This window comes from Pelodiscus sinensis, chromosome 14 (genome assembly GCF_052426305.1).
Source record: "Pelodiscus sinensis isolate ZL-2025 chromosome 14, ASM5242630v1, whole genome shotgun sequence".
Lineage (NCBI taxonomy): Eukaryota > Metazoa > Chordata > Testudines > Trionychidae > Pelodiscus > Pelodiscus sinensis.
In genome coordinates, this window is record NC_143065.1 from 20,131,408 (window position 1) to 20,146,640 (window position 15,233).

Sequence of the window (15,233 nt, forward strand, 5' to 3'; positions counted from 1 at the left end):
AAATATTTTAAAGCTGTAGTGATAATACAGTTTTTATGCAACTGTTTTGGTTTACTTGGTTGACTAAAGCATAAATATCAATGGTAGCTTTTAAATGAAGTTGTTTTTTCAACTTGTTAATTAACAATTAATTGTACTTCTATAGTTTTATCAACTGACCTGAGGCCTGTATGCCATGTCATAATGAAAATCACTCATCAACAGTTCATGTTTACCATATACATACTACAGCAATAATGTTGTGGGGTCCAATATGTTCTGCTGTGCAGGGGCAACTGGTGCCTGTGGGGTAAAGGGAGTGCAGGGAGGGCTTCCTGGGAGGGTGAGGGGCATGTGGGGACACCCAATTAGCAATTAAACTTTTGGCAGGAGTAGAAGAGGGTAGTGCACCTCCAAGTGCTGAAACAAGTCCTCTATGCTATGGGATATAGCTCAATTAGATGTAAAGAATTAAGGAGCTGGAGAACTACTAAAAGAGGTAGAGATGTGGCTAGCCTGTTGGCTTAGTTCTAGTACATTGTACTCTTTTGGGAGATCAAATGTAGGGTCCTTACACCTTGCTCTCGATGCCAGGTAGCTTGGAAGGAGAGGAGAAACAACGTACGGGTCTCCCGGAAAGACTAGCACCCCTCATTAGGAAGAATGGAATAGCACTGATAGGAGATAGAGATCATCTCTCCATATATTGGGACTGAAAAGATAATAAAAGGAACAAAATGGGCATCTAAGAGTAAAACGGGGGGGAAAAGTGGGCAGGACAACAATCCTCATTCTAGCCTTCAAAAGTGAGTATTACCTGATATTACTGCTACAGAAATACTGATTGCTGATAGTATTTGTGAGCGATTACTTCTTACAGAAGCAGGGAGGGCAACAGACTTGCCAGGCCTCTGGGCAAGTTAGGTGTATGGGAGGGACAGCTCTATGCTCCTTGAAAGGGTGGTGCCTCAGGCATCACTCGGAGCGCATCTTGCTGTGCTCTCCCGCCGGCCCTTAGTATGCCACCCAATGCTTTAGCAGTGATTAAAAGCCCTTTTGAATTACTGGGCCCCAGGGCAACTGTCCCCTTTGCCCCTCTTCCCATCAATGGACTTGTGCAGGAGGTTACTCTGAGATGGATACAGATATGTGAGGATTTTGATGGTATCAGCCCATGAAAAATTGTTGCTTGATTGCTAATTAACATTTCTCAAATCTAGTTTTGTATGTTCCTTCTGTACTCATGTAAGCTTCAGCAGAAAATGGCAGATGTCAGGACAATGCAAACTGAACATTTGCCATTTTAAATGGAATTTTAACACAAAGAGAAACAGACCCATTAATCATTTTTGGTTAAGTAAATGTGAGATCTTCTCTTCCTAGAAGACTGACTGTTCAAATCTGCCAGCAAAACCTACTTTCTTTAACAATAGCTGTAACTACTAATGGTTGAAAGCATTTGTTACTGTGTTTCTATGGACCAAAGTAACATTTTCAGTCACGATAATTCAAACTGTGCATTGTCTGAGGTGTGTAAACATGTTTATCTTTTTTCATTTCATTATTTCTGTAACTTTATAATAATTAGATACCATTTAGTTAACTGTAATAGAATGGAGTCAGTTTCCAAAACTAAAAAGTATAAAAAAGTAAGCAACAATGAATAAACAAGTAGGATCCAAGTTATAATTCCCCATATTATTTTCATGATCACTCACTTTATTTTGACAACTTTATTTATTTAGATTCCATTTGAAGCAACAGTCCTATGCCTAGGCATTTTTACATTTTCGCATACAATTACAACTAAAAATCACACAAACTCCAAATGTACGTACATACCATAATATACTTGTCCAAAATAGAATCCCACATTGTCACAACCAAACTCATTATGTATTGGTCAACAAACAGCCAACCCAACATGTACTGAATATTGACAAATTTCTTCCCCTTTTAAACAAGTGAATGACATAGTTGAGAACCCCACCTGGAAAATAACCTACCGTCAGCCCTCGTCTTTTCCAAACTGGTCAGGGTTAGGTTAGACTAGAGCATCTTCAGAATGGAAATAGTATTTTATAGAAAGGGAGAGATGAGGTCTCTCAGTTGAACAAATCCTTAGTTCACTTTCACCAGGAAGTTAATACGTACGTAGCCAGTAGAGATCATGGAGCATTGGTGAGGCGTGGTATCTGCAATAAGCATTGATTTGTATTGATTTAATCTTACACATTTCAGACTGTCAGTGTCATGAGATGAAGTGGGAAACTTCTTTTTCTGATTGCTCAGAACAATATACTGGTATTAATTGTTTCACCTGTATGGTTCTGATGCAGTTTAAAAATAAGCTTTATGATGCTTAAAATACTGCTTTTATTAATTAATTTTACATGGCGCATATGCAAAGGAGAAATAATATGTAAGTGATTTTGTGTAGCTCTTTGTGTTAACCCTTTCTTTTGCTTGACTTCATTTGTACAGTATTACCATTGCTCATTCCGAATGACCGGAGATGGCTGGCTTCTGTGTTGTGGACAATATCACGATGTTCTCATTGTTGATGCTAAGACTTTGGCTGTTCTTCATACTTTAATATCTTTTCAATATTCTGATTGGATCAGTTGCATGTGCATTCTTCACTCCACAAGGATTCAAGGTACATATAGTAATGAGATGCAGAAATTAACAAGCAAGCAGGCCAGTCATGTCTTGTTTTTATATACATGCCTAAAGAGTCTTTCTATACTATATTTTACTTATTTTTAGAGAAATATATTGTCATGTTAGATTGAAACTTCAAGATATATTTACATTTTAATGGCAATCAGACATAAATTATTGTGTTTTGAATCTTGGTAGAAACCTGAGAGCTGGAGAGAACTATGTTCTTCCACTTTGACTATATGTAGCTCCATTAATAGGTTACCTGTGAAAATGATTATATGGGTGTGCATTATAGAGATTATATGTGCACAGAAACACAAAGGGCCTGATGTTCAAAAGTGTTTATGTGCAGTGGCATTAACAAAATGCTTGTTTGCACATGAGATTGATGAATAAGTGGATGGTTGAGCATTTTCGTATACAAGGGCCTTGTTTCCCTGCACAATACATTGAGTACACATACTTATTATTCTGTTTTGTGTGTTCAGGGTGGAACATTAAATACAAAGAACTGAAGTTGGTAGTTTCAAAACAGAGCTCCACAGTTTACACCAAGTTCAGCATTGGTGATACTTTCGTTCCCATTTGGCTCAAGTCACAGTGACCTGAATTTGTTTTCATATTAAACAACTTTTTATTACCATTTACAGAAGATTCACTAGTAGCAGTATCTGTAACTGGAGATCTTAAAGTATGGGATCTGTCCTCATCAGTGACCAGTATACAGGTCAGTTTCCAAGAAATATGAAGTCTTAACCTAAAACAAGAATGTAAAATATAGAACATACAAGTATTTTCAGGACATAAACACTGAACCTGAACATAGTGTCTTGTGAATGTGTATTAGAGTTAGTTTTCTAAGCAAGCTCTGCCTCTCATTCTCAATACAGTTCCTTGTATCCATCCTTCCTATGTCCACTAAACACAACCCCATGTCTTTGGACATCTCTTGCCTTCTGGGTTTCCTATATCTTGTCAGTCCATGTTCCATACCACACTGATCTAAGATCATAATCCTTTTTTGTCATTTCCCCTATCTTCTACACCCTTTCCTCCTTCTTTCTACTTTATGTTCAGAGCTCTGAATAATTCCACCTGTTTGATCTCTTGCTCCTTCTTTCTGTATGCTAGATGCAGTTTTTGTCTCCTTCTCCCACTGTTGACTTTTCATATTCTCTCATGCTATCCTCTTCATTTGGAACAGCCTTTTACTTCCTCTGTGTCATGTATACTTATTGTTTATAGTTTTGTGTATTAATATTCTCACCAAAGCTAACCTAACTCCTGTTTGTGCTGGAACTGGAGTCCTAGGTTTTCTTTTATCTCACATAAACTGTAAGTACTTTAGGCTAAAAACTTTAATGGTTTAATGGGTCAAATTCATCTCTGTTGTAACTCCACTGCTATCAATACCATTACAATGTAAATGAATTCAACTTCTTGCATTTTGTAAGCACACAAGAACATAGAAGTGGCCAAACTGAAACAGACATAAGCCCATCTAGTCTAGTAGGGTATGTCTACACTAACCACACTAGTTCGAACTAGGGTGGCTAATGTAGTCATTCGAACTTGCAAATAAAGCCTGAGATTTAAATATCCCGGGCTTTATTTGCATGTTCCTGGGCGCTGCCATTTTTAAATGCCCCGTAGTTCGAACTACCTGCCCACGGCTACACGCGGTATGGGCTAGGTAGTTCGAATTAAAGCTCCTAATTCGAACTACCGTAACTCCTCATTGCAGGAGTACTGTGTGTAGCCGCAGGCAGGTAGTTCAAACTATGGGGCATTTAAAAATGGCGGCGCCCGGTAAAATGCAAATAAAGCCCGGGATATTTAAATCTCAGGCTTCATTTGCAAGTTTGAATTACTACATTAGCCACCCTAGTTCGAAATAAGGTGGCTAGTGTAGGTATACCTGTACAGTGGCCAGAACCATACACTTTAGAGGAAGATGTCAGAACCCTGCAGTAGGAGGATATATGAGCCCTATACTAGATTGAATCTTGGTCTCTAATAGTTAGAGAATGACTTAAACCCTGAAGCATGAGGTTTAATATCCTTTCTAAAATTTTTGTTACACTTTCTTATAACTTAAGATTAATAGTCATATATATATGCAATTCATTGTTAGAATTTTGCTAAATTCTCAGCCCAGTAACTTCCTGTGATATATTGTGTACAGCTAGTGAATATAAACTTAGCTCTTTTACTATGGGAAAACCCCCCTCAAATTTGTATTATCCTTCTCTTAAAATGGGAAGGTTGCCTTTTTTAGCTTCTCTACATTAGTACTTTAGTGTAGGAGCATCTCACGGGAGGTGCTTATTAATTGGTAGGATCAGACCCCTAATGAAATACTGTCAAGTTTGATGTCACTTATAAAAACATGTTCATTGTTATAAAAAGTCTGTGTTGAACATCTCCCTGCAGTATATCAGCCCTAGCCAGCTAGCGCGACTGCAGCCTTGAAATCGTTGCTGCTAAAGCTAAATGATTCTGCAGCTACCAGTCAGAAGCAGACATCACACAAACATATGCGGGTATTCTGCCATCCCTTTACTTTTCTGCCCCTTGAGAAGGGAGGGGTTCAGAGTTAGTGAGAAAACAGCTTCTTCAAACACCTAGGGAGCACAATTCTCATCAATTGTAATTCCCTCTTGGAGCTGCAAGGGTCAGCAAGAGGCTGCTGTGACATTCCTGCCTGTGATGGTGGCTGTTTTGCTTTTAACCTAACAGCTAAGATTGAATGAGCACTGTAGACCTTCTTGTGGAGGTTTGATGGTGAGAGGTGGGGAGGGGGGGGTTGGTAGAAAATGTCAGTTTTCAGTGATGTGATCAATAATTAATAAAAATAATTCCAACATAACCATTTTGGGCCTGTCAGCCTTGATAGTGAGCATTTGCTATTCACATAAAAAAGAGCAAAAAGTAGGATTTGTTTCCCCTTTTGCAAGCCTTTCATGCATTCAAAACCAAAAGGGTAGGAATATAATGACTCTAAAAGTGATGGGAAAGTATTGATGGGAAAGTATTAATGTAAGTCAAGATAATGTACCCAGCTATCACTCCAATGCTTGTGCTGTTGTTTGCTGTGTTCTAGGAAAAGAATCCCCTGTTGGCCACTGTGCATCTGAAACTGCGAGTTTATAGACTGCTATGACTATGACTTTACATGGAGCAATGGCTAGTGCATCCCCATAGTGGCAGATCTACCAATGCTGATCACCTTAGCTATGTCTACACTAAAAGGTTTTTGCGCAAAAACATCTGTTTTTGTGCAAAAACATGTTTTTGCACATAAACCAACAGCGCGTCCACATCTCAAGTGTGTTTTTGAAAAAAAAAAAAAAACCAAAACAACAACAACAACAAAAAACCAACAGTAAATCGACAGGACAGAGAGCTTTTGCCAGTAGAGTTATTCCTCTCCCCACGAGGAGTAACTCCTTTTTGTGCTACAACTCTTGCGCAAAAAGGCATGTGTGGATGCTCTGCAGGGTTTTCTTGTGCAAAAAGAGCCTTTCAGAAAAAGCACAGGTGCTCTGATGGCCATTCTGTTATTGGCAATCAGAGCTTTCTTGTGCAAGAGCGTCCATGCAGTGTGGATGCTCTCTTGTGCAAAAGCACATTGCAAAAGCGATGCACTTTGAGGTGTGGATGTGCTCTTGCACAAGAAGTTTTTGCACAAGATCTCTTCCGCAAAAGGCTTCTTGCGCAAAAACCCTGCAGTGTAAACAAAGACCTTGATTCCATCCCTCCCTAACCTTCATTGCCACTCCTTCAAATGAGAATATGAAGGGAGTGCCCACAGAATGCCCATCATCTCCATAGTGGCCAGGAATCCTCCTCCCAGCTCACTGTTTAATAAAAAACATGAGTTTGCATTGCATTGTGAAAGTGTATTTACAAAATGTTTTAATATCTGTTTTATCTCCTGAAATCTGTAGCCTTAAAATCCAGAATATCTTGTTTGTCTAATACAACTACTTTTTTCTACTGCTGTCTAGGAGAGACAAAGTGTATATGAACAAGAATCCAAACCTCTCGACTGTACAAACTGCCAAGCAATAAGATTTTGCACATATACAGAAAGACTCCTCTTAGTCGTATTCTCAGACTGTTGGAAGGTACAGCATTATACATAGTACTTAATGCTTCCTATATAGCACTGCTAGCAATTTAGTTACATTTTGGAAAAGTGACCATGATTAGTGTTTTGTGTGTGTGTGTGTGTGTGTGTGTGTGTATAATTTTAGAAAATTTGCACATCTTTCTATGAATTTATCAATCCATCTGTGAGTCCGTTTGTTCAAGAAAGCCTCCTAATCGGTAAGAGCTAGGATCACCAAATTTGGTATGCAGCTTCCTCTTATCTTATCTTAAAGCAAGATCAGTGGTTGGTTGTGCTAGGAAAAAAGGTTGTGCCAGGAATGGGATTCTTTTCCATAAATCAGAAAAGGAGGGGGCTGATAGGAGGGACATTTTCATGGCAGAATGACCATTGGGGACAGTGAGTGTGGGGGATCGTTATACTGTAGAATAACCACAGGGGAGTGGCTACATTGGGAAGAGAGTGGCCAGCTGGGGCCAGGTCTCTCCATATTGCTGGTCACTGACCGAGGTAAGTAGCCCTCTGCCCCAAACCCTTCCCACGGGGCCCCTGGCTGCAGCACTGAGGGGGGGCAGCCAGAAGCCCCACCAGCCTATTCCTCCCCCAATAAACACTGCGGGGGAGAGGGGTGCACACCGCCATACCCTCAGCCCCAGGCACTGCAGTTCCAGTCTCCCTCCACCAGATGGAACTGGCGGGTAGCAGCAGAAGCACTGTCCTCTCCACTGCGGGCTGCCATGGTGAGCTCCAGATATCCCAGCCCCCAGATCTCCCAGCCCCCGTCCCTGAGCTCTTTCACCCCTCACACTGCCGCCCCCTGCTCTGAAGGACCCAAGCAAAGCTGGGTAAGTCTTCTGCTGTATAAATAATTGTTTTCCTCCTTAAGTCAAATGAAACTGTGCTCACTAGCTAGTGAGCATATCAGAGAACACTGCTTGCTCCATTTCTTCACCAGTCCCCTTAATTACATGCCTGAGATGATACAGGCCGAGCTTTTTATAGTTGTTTAGTGCTGTGCTTTGTTCTGCATTGCCTAAGTCTGATTTTCAAAATTGGCATAGGCGGTTAGCGTTACCTTCTGAGTCCCATTGAAGGTCAGTATGCAGACCGTACCACATGCTGCCCCTTGGCTACCCCATTACATTCTCTTGCCACAGCAGGGGAGGAGGCCCTGTGGAATAGCAGCCTCTGAGTTTTCATAGGGGCTGGGAGTGGAGTGGCCATCTTTTGCTGTGCACTCCTGAAAAAGTGTGGGTTTGCATGCTTTATCTGTGATGAAGAAATTAACCTGTGCCTCAGATGACGAAACTGTGGGATGTTCTAATAGTGTTGGGGGAGGAAGCTAAAGGTGTAGGGTGATCATGCCTGCAGAATGGTCAACATTTTAATACATTTAAATAATATTAACAGATTAATGTAAAAGCTCTCCTAAGAGGAAATGTGAAGCTTTTATTCAAAACAAATCCCCTGCATCCTTCCAACTCTCTGACTGGCTCATCCATAGGACAAATCAGGGTGGCTGCCCTAGGCCCATGTGTTTGGGGGCTCCTTGTGGCCACTGCAACCATCTTATGGAACCTGATGAGTGGCAACAGAAGGGGTTGCCCCCCCATGTTCACTACACAGAATGGCCCGGCATCCTGCTTCACTCCACTCCCCTCCACTCTGCCCCACTGAACCTCCCTCTCCTGCCATGCTGCACTCAGCTTCTCAGTGGCAACAGGGAGCAGAGCACTCCGAACCCAGGGGGCTCCTCTTCCTGCTGCCATAAAGAAGTGGGACACAATGGTACGGAGGGGGAAGGCCAGTGCATTGGGGCAAAATGGAGTGGAGCAGTCTGCCAGGCCACTACGGCTCCTGTCACCTATGTGGTGAGCATGGAGGGGAGACTCCGGCTGCTGCTACATCAGGCCCACTGTAATCTGGGCTGCATTGCTCAGGCGGAGGAGGAGAGGAAGTAGAGCAGAGGCAGAGCTTGTGAAAGGGGTGAAGTGGTGTGGGGCAGGGCCTGCAGTGGCAGCGGCGGGGAGGTATCCCAGGCCCCGCACCTGTAGTACTGTGTGGGAATTGCCCCAGGCCTCGTGCTCCCCTCTGAATGGCCCTGACTGTACCCTTAAGCCTTTAATGTTGTTTTAAATTTAAATAACCCTTTTTTCATCCTAGAAACATACCCTGACTCTGATCTTACTGTGTTTTAACAGTGGTGTTGAATTGGGTAGTCTGAATGTACACCACAGAAACAGACTCTTAGAATACTTTACTTACTGAATCTGCTCAAAGATTCAACAGGAAATACATTATAACATTAATTTATGCTTATCTATAATTTTTCTGCCTTTAGATCTATGATTATTGTGATTTTTTCTTGCTGTGCACTGAATTCAGTAAAAGTGGCCAGTACTTTGCTGGTGGTGAAGTGCTAGCTGCTCAGAGACTCATCATTTGGACGGAAGATGGTCACAGTTACATCTACCAGCTGTTGAACAGGTGGGCTCAGATTGGAAATGAACACAAAAAGTTCAGGTACAAGATGAACTTTGGGAGGTTTATTATGGAAAATCCCTGCATGTCGCAAATGATGAAAAACCAGAACAAAAACACTTTGGCAGCAGAAGATTTACACTGAGTTTGCCAGCCCTCAGTCTTTGTTTGACACAGCAGGGGATACAGGAATAAGATTAGCCATGTAGAACTTGGGCAGCTGGTGCTGTGGTTTCAAAAAGAAATCACTTGTAATTACTTACCCAACAACTTTTAACTCAACTTGAGAATCTTGGACAATATCATTGTGCTTTTAAAAAGACAAATTTCTAAAGCATTTGATTTTCTTTTTAATTATACAGTGGACATTCTAAAAGCATACATCCTGCTGATGGAAAAGTGCTCAAAGAAACTGTTTATCCTCATTTACTGTGCTCTACTTATGTGAAAGAAAATAAGGTAACTTGTGAATAATATACAATGAGCTTCATATTTTCCTTGTAATGGCCACACACACTCACAGCAAATTGGACATTTAAGGCATTGAGTCAAACTTAGTTTAGTTGTATTGATATCATAAATAAGGCTTGTTCCTTGATTCTGATTTTTCACTTTCAAAGGTGGTGAATTTATTACAGTAAACTTCTGATAATCCGGCACCTTTAGGACCCAGGCGGTGCTGGATTATCAAATATGCCGGACTATCGGAAGGGGGGGACTATGAGGGGTCTGGGATGGGGTGGGGGGATGCCACCGCAGACCCCTCATAGCCCCCCCTTCCGATAGTCTGGCTCTGCCCCATGCGTCCCTGATTCAGCCACTGCTGGTCAGTTTCAGCAGTGGCTGCATTGGGGACGCCTGCAGCAGAGCAGCTGGAGTGTTGCCGGGTTGGTCTGGTAGCGCTGACCTTTGGCGCGGCGAGACCAAACTGGCAGCACCCCAGGTGCTCTTGGGGATGCCTGGGGCAGAGCAGCTGTGGGGCTGCCAGGTTGGTCCCACAGCGCCGAGGAGCGGCGCTACTGGACCAACCCGGCAACACTCCAGCTGCTCTACCCCAGGTGTCCCCAAGTCAGCCGCTGCTGATACTGATCAGTGGCTGACTCCAGGAAGCCCGAGGCAGAGCTGTTCTGCCCCTGGCTTCCTGGAGTCAGCTGCTGGTCAGTTTCAACAGCAGCTGAATCGGGACGCCGGGGACAGAGCAGCTGGGGCGCCGCCGGGTTGGTCCCCGCAGCGCCGCACCTTGGCACTGTGGGGACCAACCCGGCAGCACCCCAGCTGCTTTGTCCCAGGTGTACCCAAGTCAGCTGCTGCTGAAACTGATCAGGGGCTGATTCCAGGAAGCCGGGGCAGAGCAGCTCTGTCTCGGGCTTCCTGGAGTCAGCCGCTCGTCAGTTTCAGCAGCGGCTGAATCGGGGACATCTGGGGTGCTGCCAGGTTGGTCTCGCAGCCCCGAGGGGCAGCGCTATGGGACCTACCCGGCAGCACTCCAGCTGCTCTGCCCCTGGCTTCCCCAATTCAGCTGCTGGTCAGTTTTAGCAGCGGCTGAATCGGGGAAGCTGGGGGCAGAACAGCTCCAATGGTTCGGCTGCCCAGAGCACTTCCGGGTTCCTGATGGTGCCGGACCATCAGATGCCAGACCATCGGAGTTTTACTGTATATACTTTGTATTTTATAAAGGCTCTTTGAGATTTTTTTGTTAGTTTTCAAAATGTGTATTAAAATTTAAAAGGCAAGGTGGAATATTTAGAATTCTTTAAACCCAAGAGGCACAATCCGGTAAAAAGTTACTTGTATGAATACTCCTATTGAAGTCAGTGGGACTACTATATGCATAACTATTTGGGCCCAGAGACTCTTAGTTCTTTACAAAATGTATCTACCACAAACTGTTAATAATTAAGTGTTTGAACATTTTACTGAGATTGCTATCCTGATCCTGCAAAGTCCTGTGCATGTGTTTAACTTTTTTTTCCAATGTGAGCAGACTTTCCTGGCAGTACTCAGTGTGTAAAGTTAAACACATGTGCAAATCTTTGCAGGATTGGCATCTAAGGCCTGAAAAGCTGTTTATATAAAGCTTAGGGGAAGTTGAAGAATCAGATGGATAAAGAGTTCTTATACTTATAGTTGTAAATGTGTGTCAATTGCAAGTTTACTAGCTTGACAACAGATGACTCAGATGAATGCAGCTATTGCAAAGCATACATCTGAATGGTTGCTTTCCTCTTTGTATGACTAGAAAAGATGATGACTGGTTGAATGAACAGAAATTAAGTGATTTAAAGATACAAATGAAGGATTAGTTACTACTATCTCTACTGTGGCAAAAACAAAAACCCTATTGATTTTAACAGGGATTTTGCTGAGTAAGAACAGCAAGCCTGCGACCAAATCTAAGATTTATGGAATTTTATTTACTTTTTCATTGACAAATAAGAAATATGTGGGTCCTGCTCCTGTTGAAATCAGTATCGATTTTTTGAGATTGACTTAAGTGGGACCAGGATCAAGCATTTAAACCATTCCTCAGGACTATGTATTCCACCAAAAGCACTATTAAAAATACAGGCTTGTGTAAGGTTTTTATTACTCCCTCCTTTGTGTTGCTAGGTAAAGATTTTTAAACAGCACTTTTGCTACATAGTCTTTCTAAGCCTGACATATTTCATTTTTATGTGAAGAGCTATAGCCATTAGTTTATCTTTCCCCATGAACACTTGTGATAGGATAACTATTGAAGGATATCAAAAGGCCAAAGACTGTCAAGGAAGGAAAGAAGCCAAAATATATGGCTTAGCAATAATTGGTTCATTATGATGGCAGAGCAGATTATGTATAATTTTTCCAACAAATGAAAGCACAAAAAAGTATCCACAATGTACCCATTTTCTGTTCTTATTATCTGATGTTTGGCTTAATTCTGTCCAATGGCAAAATTGGGAGGACTGTACAGAGGAAGTTGAAGAATCAGATGGATAAAGAGTTCTTATACTTATAGCTGTAAATGTGTGTCAATTGCAAGTTTACTAGCTTGACAACGGATGACTCAGATGGAAAGCGAACATGTGATAAAGTTTGTGAGGCTGTCTGTCTTGACTTCCAAGTTCTACATGATAACATGAAGCAGGAGTTACAAAATCTTTTCATAGTGGGAACCATGTGTATGATTGTAGGGGCTTCTCTTCCCATTTTCAATCACATAGCATCCTTGTTGCAACTCTAACAATTGCTTATATGGAAAAGTGATATGAGAATGTTATTTGTGCCTTAGAGAATCTTCCCTCAAAATGAGAGTTAGAAGCCCAGTTTTCATTGACTTTTAAGTAAGAACTAGACAGCCATCTAAGGGCATTTCAGGCCTTTTAAAAGCTCAACCTTGATGTTTTTTCATCTGTATTTTAATGCAGTTTAAGTGCTGGAAGGACCCTGAAAGCATCCACTGTCAAATGCTTCACAAGCTATAGTTTGGGCACTGGTGGGATAAAGTGTGTATAGCATTATATGTGTTAGTCCTTACATTTAGGGGGTCTTTGATTAAAGAGGATACCAATGCAAAAATGTATGACTTCAGCTATCAATAAACATAGTATTTGCCTTCCACACATATTTCTCTCAGCAATATGTACAATAGCTATTAATGATGAAACTCAATAAGCAGAGATGGCCTCTCTGAGAGACCTGTTGATAGATCTTGGTAATAAGTTTGCTTTCAAGTATATTATAACTCTATACCCTGTAACTTCTTGTAGGTGAATTAAATGACACTGTAGGCCGTTAAGAATTTATCCCAAAACACAATCCCCTGACTTGCATTTTCTTGTGTCATATAATCTGTTGTGAATATAGGAGGGTTTTTTGTTCAGTTTTTGTGATAATAATCTAGAATTTACATCAGTGGAATTTTTGGCCCAATTCCTTCCCCCATTCTGACTAGTTTTCTGCACTTAAGCAGCTGCTTAAGTACTCTCCCTGTATAGAATAATTCACAGGCAGTCTTGAGCCTACCTGGCATCCCCCTATCAATCTCAACTCTTGACTTGGCATATAGGGTATGGCAAGAACATGTGCTACTAGTGGCATTTCAGATGGCCATACCAGCCAGTGCATCTTAGAACAGCAGCTGTCTGAGCAAAATTCAGCCACAACTGAGAATTCAGCCTCTAATTTCTTCAGATATATTTCCAAGATATTATAGTTTTGTTTTGCAATTAGGTATTCACTTAAGCAATTTTTTTATATTGAAGTATTGACTTGTTGCTGCTGTTGTTGTCACAGAGTTTTCCTTTTGTTATGGGCTTTATGAATGAAAGAAAGGAACCTTTCTATAAGGTTCTTTTTTCTGGAGAAGCATCTGGAAGAATCACCTTGTGGCATATTCCTGATGTTCCTGTGTCCACACTTGATGGTTCTCCAAAAGGTTAGGCAATTTCATATATTTTGTGTAGTTTTTAATTACAGTGTTGCTTCCTCAGTTCTCATGAAAAGTGATGGACTACTCACCCAGGAAAGTGGAGCTTCTCCAGTCATACAGGATAGTTCAGGACAGAATTCATCTCTGGTCTGTAAGACCAACACAAGGCTCTCCATACCAATAAAGCCCTGCATAAGTCTGAAGAAGAAGAACACAGGCATAGTCCTTGTACAGATTGCCACCCTGGCTAAAATGCCAAGAAAGGGCGAGTCAATCAAGGTGGCCCTGCTGAGGGACTGTGTGATCCAACTGTTGTGTAAAGACCACAATTATTGTTCCAAACCACAGGATGAAAGAAGAGCTCATTGGCAAGAGTTGGTCAGGAGGCACGCATGCTTGCTTATGCATTAATGTATGTTTGTTTTATGATCAATCACTTCTCTGACTGATTCTATATTTTTGAATCCCTGGAAATGTCATTTGAATTATTCTTGACTATTTCCTTTTGCTAGAGATCCCAATAGCAGCCACGTGGACTCTTCAGGATGATTTTGACCAACATCGTTCTATGACGGAAGGCATTATTGATCATCTCTGTGCATCTAAAGATGGGACTGACAGTGCAGCAGTCAGTTCATCTGTATACATGCCCAACCTTGATAAACTGGTGTGTGGGCGTGAAGATGGAAACATTTTCATAACACTTGCTTTGCATGCAGCCAAAGCAAGAATTTTAGAAGACATTTCCTTGCTGAAACGTAAGTTTTTAATTCAGTTCCACATGATCTAATTTTAATCCAGCATCTTTTCATATTCCTCTAAATGAAAAAGTATTGAGGATATAGGGACTTGAGGACTCAGTTTTGTTCTCATTTACAAAAGTCCTACTGCTGCTGGTGTTGCTTAGAGAATCCACCATGAAACTGAAGTCAAAATTGAGCTCTTCCCTTTTCATTCAATATTGTTTCTCTTGTGGAACAAATAAATGTTGATACTGGTCTCCTGTGGATATGTTGCCATGAAGGATTCTTTTAGTAAAGGTTGCACCTCTGAAAACTAGCACTCTCTGGTTTGGCAGTATTGGACAATGGATACTCCTGGACCAGGGAGCCTGGGAGCCTAACGGTAGGAGGGCCAGCTGTGGCCAGGCATAGTAGGGTTTGCAGCTGGAGCCTCATGGCAGCAGCTTCCACCAGCCCCCATTAGCGCATTGTTGGGCCAGGGAGCCAGCAGCAGCTGGACAAGTAGCCTGGCCAGGCTAGCAGTAGTGGGGAACAGAGGCTTGGTGCCAGCTGGGGCGGTAACAAGCCAGTACTGCTGACTGAGTGGCAGGCTTGGGTGCCCATGGCATGGGGTCGCCCTTGGTCCAGCAGAATGCTGGACCAGGACCAAATCCTGTATTATAGGGTATGTATGTTTGCACTGTTAAATTATGTAGGTAAAGAAATTGCCACCATAAGACAAAAATAAATATGGGTCACATTAAATTTCCTTTAAATTATTTGCATATTCCAAATTAATTGGTTTAAATTATTTTAATTCTCAGACGTACAAGATGTAGTTGACTAGCTTCTTCTGAAT

At 41.8% G+C, this 15,233-nt stretch overlaps 1 protein-coding gene across 1 annotated transcript in view; it reads left to right on the forward strand.

Annotated features, from left to right (window-relative positions):
• Positions 1-15,233, forward strand: part of WDR72 (WD repeat domain 72) — a 216,777-nt gene that overhangs the window by 39,752 nt on the left and 161,792 nt on the right. The window contains exons 5-11 of the mRNA XM_014580591.4: positions 2,464-2,638; positions 3,297-3,373; positions 6,657-6,776; positions 9,102-9,247; positions 9,604-9,700; positions 13,517-13,658; positions 14,165-14,410. Of these exons, the coding sequence (XP_014436077.3) occupies positions 2,464-2,638; positions 3,297-3,373; positions 6,657-6,776; positions 9,102-9,247; positions 9,604-9,700; positions 13,517-13,658; positions 14,165-14,410 (1,003 nt within the window). The remainder of the gene's footprint in view (positions 1-2,463; positions 2,639-3,296; positions 3,374-6,656; positions 6,777-9,101; positions 9,248-9,603; positions 9,701-13,516; positions 13,659-14,164; positions 14,411-15,233) is intronic.